The sequence below is a fragment of the Monopterus albus genome, unplaced genomic scaffold, assembly GCF_001952655.1.
Source record: "Monopterus albus unplaced genomic scaffold, M_albus_1.0 scaffold122.1, whole genome shotgun sequence".
Classification (NCBI taxonomy): Eukaryota; Metazoa; Chordata; class Actinopteri; order Synbranchiformes; family Synbranchidae; genus Monopterus; species Monopterus albus.
Genome location: NW_018128002.1, coordinates 1311951 through 1323214, shown reverse-complemented (window position 1 = coordinate 1323214; position 11264 = coordinate 1311951). Strand labels below are relative to the sequence as shown.

At 38.7% G+C, this 11264-nt stretch overlaps 2 protein-coding genes across 5 annotated transcripts in view; one reads left to right on the top strand and one right to left on the bottom strand.

Moving 5' to 3' along the window:
• Positions 1-4005, top strand: part of scamp4 (secretory carrier membrane protein 4) — a 7023-nt gene extending 3018 nt beyond the window's left edge. For all 4 annotated transcript variants that reach the window (XM_020612251.1, XM_020612253.1, XM_020612254.1 and 1 more), the window contains exons 5-7: positions 712-813; positions 1444-1561; positions 1695-4005. In XM_020612251.1, coding sequence (XP_020467907.1) covers positions 712-813; positions 1444-1561; positions 1695-1883 — 409 coding nt within the window. In that variant the 3' untranslated portion in view covers positions 1884-4005. The remainder of the gene's footprint in view (positions 1-711; positions 814-1443; positions 1562-1694) is intronic.
• Positions 4006-5030: 1025 nt separating this feature from the next.
• LOC109967008 (semaphorin-4E) overlaps positions 5031-11264 on the bottom strand; it is a 21318-nt gene continuing 15084 nt past the window's right edge. Inside the window, 5 exon segments of the mRNA XM_074527660.1 lie at positions 5031-7482; positions 7587-7806; positions 8064-8179; positions 10514-10736; positions 10817-11084. Coding sequence (XP_074383761.1) covers positions 6719-7482; positions 7587-7806; positions 8064-8179; positions 10514-10736; positions 10817-11084 — 1591 coding nt within the window. The 3' untranslated portion in view covers positions 5031-6718.

Below are 11264 nucleotides of genomic sequence, written 5' to 3'. Positions count from 1 at the left end.
ATAAGTCGTTCCTGGCTTTATACATAAACACAGCAGTCTTATATTCCACTAAATCAAAGAATTTTAACAATTTAGACTGTATGAAAGCTACATTGGTGTGATCCCTATACCCCATCTTATGCACAACTCTTATCACTCTCTTCTGTAATATGTACAATGGTTGAAGTGAGCTCCTGTATGTACAATGAGCAGATAAAAGGTCCAGAGTTCATTTCAAGTGTGCTATTTGTTGACAGTTGACAGCAACAGATTCCAAATGCAGTCAGAACTCTAAAGAAGAAATGTCTTCAAGAAAACTGAAGCCAGTCCAACTGCCAACTTTAGCACTTCAGATATACCATGATTTGGATAACTGAGAATCTCCACTGACATACAGGTTAAAATATAACATTAAACACACAAGTAGTAGACTTCGTATGTACAAATACACACACAAAAAAAAGAATCACAAACATACAGCTAGAAATGTTATAACAGCAGGATTTAGTTGGGAATATTAAAACATTTTCATATTGCAAGAATAATAGAATGGCATTCTGGGAAAAATTTTCCAGTGTTTGTTCAGTTGAAAGCATCATGTTTCATTGTGTTGCCAGTTTGAGCTATGTGCAGACAACCAGAAGGAAGAAGCAACATTGGAACAAAAATAGAGTAATTGTATTTGTTTTATACTATATCATCCCTTTTGTACCTTTTTCTTGTTGTTTGTAGGGCTGATAGCTCGTTCAACTTCATGGCCTTCTTCTTCATCTTCTTCCTTCAGTGTGTCTTGGCCCTCATCCAGACTATAGGCATTTCTGGCTGGGGAACATGGTGAGTCGATTCAAACGAGCTTAGAGGACTGTGTGGATGTTTTTGTCACAAAGTTGGTCATGAGGATTTTTGTCAAATGATCAAGGAGCCTTGGACAATGTGCTTTCCATTAGACACTTGCATTTGCACATCTGTTCAGATGATGATTCAAATATAGAATTTATACAAAAATAAAATATTAACACATGATGAGGTTGTTATCAACATAATAACCATATTAAGTAGTCAGCATTCATTTCAAATTGTTTTCTGTTTTTGAGTTGCACCCACCAGCCTATTGATCCTGAATGTAAATAGGGTACAGAAGGTTTCAGTCATAATCTTCAGAGTTGCTGTAAAAAGGGCTTTTTTTAATTAAGTATTATTTAAAACAATGCTCTTCCTAAAACTGCTTAAAAGTCCAACATCTTTGCATTTACTTACAATAACAGCACTGTTTACTTGTGAAAATGTGCCACAATCAGTCAGTGTTACACTGATCATCATTAGGCTGTTTGTCACTGCGCCTGTTTCCTCACTGCTTAATGCCTCACAAGTAACTTTGGATTATAGATTAATTAAATTCACTTTGCTAATTATATGCTGTGTGATACACTAACACCATTACTCCATCTCACCATCACATCAAAGCGGCTGGATTGCAACAGTGATGTTTTTCAGCCAAAATGTGGGCTCCGCTATAGTGATGTTGATCACATGTCTGCTCTTCACTGTGCTGACTGCTTTAATGGTACTGGTCCTCATTAAGGTGAGTGAACACAAATGCTGAAAATGCACACACACACACATTTAAATGCAGGGTTTGTTCATCTTGCATATGAAATTGAAATGCACACAAATGCACATTTTGAGTTTTTTTCCTTTTTCTTTTCACGTATCAGGTGCACAGATTGTACCGCAGCAGTGGTGGGAGTTTCGAGCGCACTCGGGAAGAGTGGAGCACTGGGGTTTGGAAGAGTGCACCAGCAAGAGAAGCAGGGCTCAACGCTGTTGCTCACACAGCTCAAGGCCCGAGCCTGCCCCAGTACCCTGCCGCTGTGCCGAGTTATCCTGACAACAGTTACAGGTGATAGCTTACAGTCACCTGTAGATGGAGACAGGTCATTTCTGTGGTGCAGAAGACAGCACTTCAAAGCACCATATCATTTCAACCTAATATGACAAAATGCATATATGTTTGTTTTTTTTTTGAATGAGACAAGAGGATTGCTATAAAAAGTTTTATCAGCCAAGCTCAGTAAAGCTTTGCACTTGTTTTTGATGCCAAAATACACAATTCCATTTCAACTTTGTTTACATATAGTTTATTAAAAGGAATGAGAAAGGATTACAGTTTATAGGCTAATGTAAAGATTTGCTGAGAACAGGAACTGTCTTGCAAATATGCAGTTGGACAAAAGAGTATGAACACTTTCAGTATAGCTGTATGTGAAGGATGTGTGCCTTATGGACCTTTAAGATAGGATTGTTTAGTGTTTCCAGTGCTGCAAGCTAGAAACCATAGTATGCTGAACAACAAATTTGCAAAGTGCATGGTTTTTATTTTACAGAATTGGTTTCTGTGTATTCTGGCAGAGCATCAGTTTAGCTTTCATATGTTTTTGTTCAGTATTCTCATACTTGCTTGCTTTGCTTGTGATCTTGAAATGAATCTATTGCATGTTAAAATATTACTTGACCTTTGCCTTAACAGATGTTGCTTTTTTTGTTCAGCTGGACTTTGGCTTAAATGAATCAATGTATGGAAACATTTCAAAAGGTGTATAACCCACCTCTGATCTTTCACTGAGTGCTCATGTGCCAAAACACTTACTTTATTTTGATAGACAGTCACACCCAGAGAGGATATACGTTGAACTTCACCTCATATATCTCAGTCTCTGTAGCTCCACAGCTGCACTGTTTGCTTTTAGTGGTCAGTGCCTATCGTGAAGGCACCTTATCAGTTGTCACTGCTCCAGTCGCTTTCACTTTCCCCCAGACAGCCTGAATTTTTGTTTAGTGACTGCAGTATGTTTGCATGTAGCCTGTCATTGGTGTGGGTCTAATTATGACTTTTGTTTGTAATGTCAAATGAACTGGCCTCACACATTCAATCTAAACAGACAAGCCACTAACTAACTCAAAAAAATTTGACTATGGACCGGTGGTGAAGTGAATTCTTGCATGTAGATGTAGTTAGTCTGTTTAGATGCCGTCTGATATTGGAAATGGGCTTATTTCAACAAAGTCTTGTCAGTGATCTAATTAAAATCAATGTGCTTTTCATGCAGGTAGTATAACAGTTTTTCTCCCCTCAAAGTTTATATGAAATACAATGACTAACTGGAAGGAAAAGGTGCCTGCCTAATTTATTTTTGTTGTTACAAGAAGTGTTCCTAATGGCCAACTGCCAGTTTTTTCTGTTCTTTTGATAACGCAATACTATGGATATGTCAAAATAACTTTTTGAATATCACAACATTTCAATAAATATTCTTATTTACATCATGTCTGAACTCAGCCTGAGGTTATAAAGATAAAATAATCCAGTGTGGTTTTATGAGTTTTGAAAAACTAATGTTATATTTAGTGACCTTGAGAAAACAAGTTCAGTTAACTTGAAATACTGAACTCAGCAGCTCATTATTTCAAACCAAAAGACTTCAAGTCAGGACAGCTCCTGTTTATAAGCACCAAAGAGGTCTGAAACCTAAAGTCAGATACTCTTGGTTGAGCTAACTTGAAATTAGCAAAACGTACATTTTTGCATAAAGCTAATAAGAAAATCTTAGTTGGTTTGACTATTCATAAAATCATAGAAGAGTTCCTCTATCTAGACAAGAATTTTGCCAGTCTGAAATTTACAGGTTAGATTTACTGACTTTTTTCCACAGTTTTTCTCATGATAACATTACTGTTGTGTGACAGAGTAACTTATGCGTTTGCCATTTGAATAAGTTTTTTTTATAGGAGTTGAAGAATGATTTTTCTAAGGCATTAGGCACCTCTGGAATTCTTCACATAATTTCAAAACAAACTGGAAAAATACAGTTAAGACTTAGTGGTAATGATTGCCCTGTTGTCTCAGGCAATAAGATTGGACCAATGTGGGGTCTGCTTGCCGCTGTTGGTTGCCTTGTTTTTTTAAGAATCTTTATCCCTCCCACTCAGTGTGGAAGCCCAGGTGAAGAGAAACGGGATGTGGGATTTTAAAAAAGACTGTGAGCATCATAAAATAGCTCACAAGACAGAACATAAGAGAAGAAACCCTCATTATATATAGGGAGGAAAAGTAGAAGTGATAAACAGGAGAGAGGGTATCTAAAAAAAGTGAAGACAGTAATTTCTGAAACTTAAAGAGACTCTGTAAGCTCACTGGCTGCTTTTGTAATAAAGAAGTAGAAAACAACAGTTGGCATGAGGATTGTCTTAATTCCCTAGTGTGTATATTCCTTTGCTGAGCAAAAAGCCAAAGCTAATTTATGCAACTGCACTGACAATATTTTATTTTTTACAAGATAATACCAATATATATCATTAATTCAGTTCATAACAACCATTTTTACTGCACTGTTGAATCATTGAGCAGAGACCCACTTCAGCCCTTTCATATCTACTGTACGTGTTTCAGATGAAATGAAGGTGGAACTGAGTGCTGTTGTTAATGACAGTAGAAAACACAGCCGATTCTGGCTACATTCCTGTAATTTAGTTTGTTGAAAGACATTTTCAAAGACGATGTCTGAGTTAGTTAGAGCTAGTGTGTGTTTTTGTTGATATACCACCATACAATCCACAGGGGTATCTGTTTGAAACATCAACACAACAACCACACCGGTGAAACTTCTGGCATTACTTTCAGTTAATTACAGTCACTTCAGGTAGTATTCAGACCTCTTCACTTTGTGTTGTACATTACATTTTAAATGGATAAAACTGCCATGTTTTCCCAATCAATCTACAATTCAGTAGTCCATAATTACATTTTTTTTAATTCTGCAAATGTATAAAAAAAATCAAAAACTGAAATATCATTTACAAAGTATTCAATAATTCAGTACATGGTAGAAGCCACTGTGGAAGCAGTCACAGCTTCGGGTCTTCTTTCCTAAGCCACTGTATCTCAGCTGTGTAAAAGAAAAGGTATAACAGCTACAGCAAATACAAGTCATTCTCTCAATAAAGGTTTATTATTATTATTATTATTATGAAACAGGGCTAAAATTGGTTTACATCAAATCCCCAAATCCTTGTCTGAGCTGTGTGTCTGATGCAAAGAGCTGAATCATTGACAGAAACATGCACCCACACATCTAGATCCCAATGACATTTTTGATATTTTCACAGTAAGAAACAATATATGACTGGAATCTAAAATATACAAAAGCTGGTTACACTACTACACACTCACTGATGATACAACAGTTACAGTACTGGAGTGAAACAGTCATGTTTTAGAAGTATGGTGTTCACTCTGTATCACCTGTGAGTGGCATTTGAATGCTTAAGTGCAGAGGTATACACTGTGTGCACAATTATTAGGCAAGTGACTATTTTGACCATATCATCGTTTTTATGCATATTTTCCAACTCCAAGTGGTATAAACTTGAACGCTTATTGGATTTAAACATATCAGGTGATGTGTATATGTGTAATGAGGGAGGGTGTGGCCTAAGGATATCAACACTCTATATCAAGATGTGCACAATTATTAGGTAGCTTCTTTTCCTCAGGCAAAATGGGCCAAAAAACAGACTTAACTGACTGTAAAAAGTCAACAATTGTAAAAAATAAAAAAATAAAAAGTCTTTCAGAGGGATGCAGCACCCTTGAAATTGCTAAGATATTGAAGTGTGATCACAGAACCATCATGCAAATAGTCAACATGGTCCCAGAAACGTGTTCAGAAAAAAAGGCACAAATTAACTGCCAAAGATTTGAGAAGAATCGAACGTGAAGATACCAGGATCCCATTATCCTCCAGTGCTGTCATATTCCAGAACTGCAAGTACAAGGTGTTCAGTGGTCAGAGACATGGCTAAGGTAAGGAAGGCTGAAACCCGACCACCACTGAACAAGACACAGAAGTTGAAACATCAAGACTGGGCCAAGAAATATCTGAAGACAGATTTTTCAAAGGTTTTATGGACTGATGAGATGAGAGTGACTCTTGATGGACTAGATGGATCAGTAACGGGCACAGAGCTCCACTTCGAATCAGATGCCAGCGAGGTGGAGACAAGGTACTGGTATAGGCTGGTATTATTAAAGATGAGCTAGTTGGTCCTTTCTGGGTTGAAGATGGACTCAAAATCAACTCCCAAACCTACTGTCAGTTTCTTCAAACACTTTCTTCAAGCAATGGTACAGGAAAAAGTCTCAATCTTTCAAGAAGACCATGATTTTAATGCAGGACAATGCTCCATCACATGCATCGACGTAGGCGAAGGCTTATGACTGCAATTTTGGCCAGGGTTCCCCTGTAAAATGAGGTTTCCAACCTCAATAGGATTACTTCTGATTAAATAAATATTTACAAGACTTGCTGTAGATTACAAGTGTTTTAAGATGAAATAAAAATTTTATTGTGAAAAATAAATAGTTGAAAAAAAAGTATTGACTGTACAATATATTACACAAAATGCATTCCCAAGTTGTCATACAAAAATTACATTTATAAAACTACTTTTTAACTGTTTTCAGGTGTGAAAATTCCACCATCCTAAAAAAAAAAAAGAATCTTTTCACTGAACTCGATCACAGTATGGAAATGACAGGCAGGGTCGGAAAACAAGACACCAATCAAGGGTTTTATAATATAAAACTCTTCTGTAAGAAGTCTGTCTTGTAAGAAGTACACCTATAGGAAGATAATTAGAGCTCTGGTGTTGGCCTCTGACTGAAGTCTATACCTGAGCACAGTCAAATCTCTGACTCGTCATTTATGTATCCCAGACCTTCCAGACTTGAAATGTTGGCCATAGGTATGAAGTGATGCTCCCCATTTCCTTTGAAGTCAACAGTAGGGTGGTTATTATTGGCACTGCAAGGTCTTCCGCCCTCAGGCCCCAAGAACTTTATCTCTGAAGTTCTGTTCGGGATGTGCATATATTCAGCTGACTGCCTCCTCCCCTCATTTTCGCCAGAGCGCTGTGCAAACCTGAAGCACTCCCAGCGCCCTCGGCTCCAGATCCAAAATATGACCCCCATCAGGGAGACACAAAGCAGCGTCAGTAGGGCCACAGCCACCTCTAAATGAGTTACCCTGGCGGTGTCACTTTGAGTCTCAGGGGACAGCAGGTCCTCATTACCCTGAGTTGGCACCAGCTCTGGTGCAGCTGTATTCACATTGTGAGGAGAGACTGAGGAATTTATCACCTCATTGCCAGGAGTGGTGCTGTCCCCCACTGCTGGGCCAGAATACAGCTGTAAATGATAAACCGCTACAGTCTGGGTGTAAGTTCTGCCATTTATCTGTTCTACTGCTTCACAGGTGTACCGGCCAGTGTCTGATTCAGAGGCACTCAAGATGAGGAGGCCTCTGCTGTTGATGTAGTATTTGTGATTAGAGTGAAGTTCTTGACCCGAGAAACGCCAGAGGACCTGTGCCAAGTTGGAGCGGAGCTGGCAAGGCAACTGGATGTTGTTCTCTGGAACAAGGATAAAGTTCACAGCTGTTACTGGATCTGAAACACACACACACAAACACAAGGTTGGTCTCTCTGCATACTTGTAAATAACACTATCTCATACAATGTAGTACAATGCAATGTAGTGTAAATTAATGGACCTGGCGGGGGACATTGTGAGATGTCTCCCTCAATCAGACTCTGTACTGCAGTATTTGAGGAGAGGGACAAGTTGTGAACTGAGGAGCACTGCCCAGTGGAGCGATCCCAGGCACAGTAAGGATCCCGGGCCAGGATACAGTCCACACAAGTGTCATAGCAGCTGCAGTTACTGACTGGCATCTGGACAGCAGCAAAATCTGAACCTGCATACAGTTGGCCCTAGAATTGCATGCAAGCACACATACACACACATGAACAAACCACAGCGTGTCAACTTTATTACCACTGAAGCCTCTGTATCACATGGTTGTGGCTATTATGTGGTGACATTTAAACTGAGATACAAATTTAGAATGCATCTTATTATACAATATAAGCCAGGACAAACTGAGTGAAGAAACTAGCTGACTGTCACTGGCAATGATGATGAGCTAAAAAGTATACTAACAAACAACACTGGGCATGTTATAAGTTACCTTGCTGGATAACAGGCGCAGGATGCTGATAGGCTCTGGGTTTTTGTACAGTTTAATCTCCTCGATTATGAACATCTCTCCAGCATAATTGACAGCCTTCTGAACATAACCATTTTCTATCAGGAGACAATAATCACTGTTAGCATTTAATAAAGTCCAGTACCAATGGCTACTGTAAACTACCGGTCACGCCAGACCAAATAAAGTTGTAGCAGCAAAAGTGTTTAGTGTACTTAATTGAGAAAGTGTACATTTTATTGCTTATAGATTATAGAGGAATGTAATATTTCCTCTCTCCAAAGATAAATAATCTTGCTTTAGAGACATGAAAACATATTTTCTCTATGAAGTTCTTACTATGAACAATGGGCTCCTGCTGTATATGGACACAGGTTTCTGCCTAAGTCAAGATTACTTTTGGTTACTTTACATGAAGATTGTCAGCATTTCTCTTTCAGTCATTACTTTTGTCACTAGCAAGTGTCGGGGGATCATTTGTAAAAAGGTGATATACAGTCATGTGAAAAAATTAGGACACCCTTTGAAAGCATGTGTATTTTGTAACATGTTTTAATATATGGTTATTTAATCTCAATTTTAACAATACAGAGAGATTAAAGTAATACAACTAAACAAGTAAAACTGAAGAAAAGTCTTTTCAAGATCTTCTGTAAATGTAATTCTACAAAAATGCCTATTCCAACTGAGGAAAAAGTTAGCACACCCTCACATGTATGCCCTCTTAAAATGGCTCAAATCACACACAGGTATATCACACCAGGTGCACATAATTAGTAGATCGTTACTCAGCATTTTGAATGAGGCTTGCCCCATCTAAACCTCAAACATTTAGTTTGGTGTGCTCCTGACTGTTGAAGTGAGAGTGAGCACCATGGTGAGAGCAAAAGAGCTGTCAGAGGCCTTCAGAAAAAACATTGTAGCAGCCTATGAGTCTGGTAAAGGATTTAAAAAGATCTCAAAAGATTTTGAAATCAGCCATTCCACTGTCCGGAAGATAGTCTACAAGTGGAGGGCTTTCAAAACAACTGCCAACATGCCCAGGTCTGGTCGCCCCAGCAAGTTCACACCAAGAGCAGACCGCAAGATGCTAAAAGAGGTCTCCAAAAACCCTAAAATGTCATCTCGAGACCTACAGCAGGCTCTGGCTACTGTTGATGTAGAAGTGCATGCCTCTACAATCAGAAAGAGACTGCACAAGTTTAACTTGCATGGGAGGCGTGCAAGGAGGAAACCTTTGCTCTCTAAGAGAAACATCAAGGCCAGACTGACATTTGCCAGAGAGAATGTTGACAAAGACCAGGACTTCTGGAATAATGTTCTTTGGACAGATGAGTCCAAAATTGAATTATTTGGACACCAGAGCAGAGGACATGTTTGGCATAAACCAAACACAGCATTCCAGGAAAAGAACCTCATACCAACTGTGAAGCATGGAGGTGGAAGTGTCATGGTTTGGGGCTGCTTTGCTGCAGCAGGACCTGGTCAGCTCACCATCATAGAATCCACCATGAATTCTACTGTGTATCAGAAGGTGCTTGAAGAACATGTGAGACCATCGGTTAGAAAATTAAAGCTGAAGCGGAACTGGACCATGCAACATGACAATGACCCAAAACATACTAGTAAATCAACCAAAGACTGGCTGAAAAAGAAGAAATGGAGAGTCCTGGAATGGCAGAGTCAAAGTCCAGACCTGAATCCCATTGAGATGCTGTGGGGTGACTTGAAAAGGGCTGTACATGCAAGAAACCCCTCAAACATCTCACAGCTGAAACAATTCTGCATTGAGGAGTGGGATAAAATTCCCTCAGACCGATGTCAGAGACTATTAGATGGCTACAAGAACCGTCTCACTGCAGTTATTTCAGCCAAAGGAGGTAACACTAGCTATTAGGGGCTAGGGTGTGCTAACTTTTTCCTCAGTTGGAATAGGCATTTTTGTAGAATTACATTTACAGAAGATCTTGAAAAGACTTTTCTTCAGTTTTACTTGTTTAGTTGTATTACTTTAATCTCTCTGTATTGTTAAAATTGAGATTAAATAACCATATATTAAAACATGTTACAAAATACACATGCTTTCAAAGGGTGTCCTAATTTTTTCACATGACTGTATATTTCTCATGCTGCCAGCACCGTCAATCAAGTCAAATCAAACCACGGCCACATAATCATGATGAACCAAATTAGCATGGATTTAATTAGTTTGCTAGATATTTTTCTCTAAACTTGATCCATCCTCAGTAATAAAAGTGTTATAAAAATGCTACATTTTTTTTTAGGGGTTTTAAGTTTAATTAACCAGAATATTTATATGGAAATCTAAGCTAAGGAAGATGCTAATTTACTGACAATTCCAACAATAGTTCTGCTCTACTTCAATCTTAATAAAACAGCATCTGTTTCATTACAAATATCTTATGGTTTACCAGTGCCGATGAACATGACAGCATATCTCTGTCCATCCAGTGCCAGCACATTGTCCACTACAATTCGAGTCAGTAGTGCTCCACTCTTTACCAGCAGCGGCCCTCCAGTCAGAGGGCGAACAGCTTCGTCCATGAGAGGATGGTCCCTGATGAACTGGAGGGTTTTGTCGGGCAGGTCCAGAGAATGGTTCATTCCCATTTTACGTGCCACATCATTGATGCACTACAAAACGAAACTGTAATTCAGAACTGTGGTTTTCTGAGATTTGCCTCAACAATGACACTTAAAGTCTTGAGACTTACTGCTCCTGGTCTGGGGACTGGAACCTCACCAGTGTGCATCACCCATTTGATATAGGATGTTTCCACAGTAACAGGAGTCTTAAACTTTCCCTCACTGAAAATATCTCTAATGGCAGATACGCTGTATGCACACACTGCAGATACCTGGGACAAGGTCCTGGAAAGAACAAATCAAAACACATTTAGTCAAACAAATTGCTAAACATTTGTTTTATTTGTGTGTCAGGAGAATATATTTTAATCTTGAATGAATAAATCAATCATTGGTCAAATAAAAATATTAACAGCTAAAAGATATCTTCTAATGAATCTTGAAACAAACCCAACATCTAATATTGTGTGAATACAGATGAGTTATTCATTCCTCCAGACTGATTGCTCTGCAGGCTTAGAGATTACCTTATGTCAACACCCGCACTGAGCCTTAAAACGACAGGATTCCACTGTA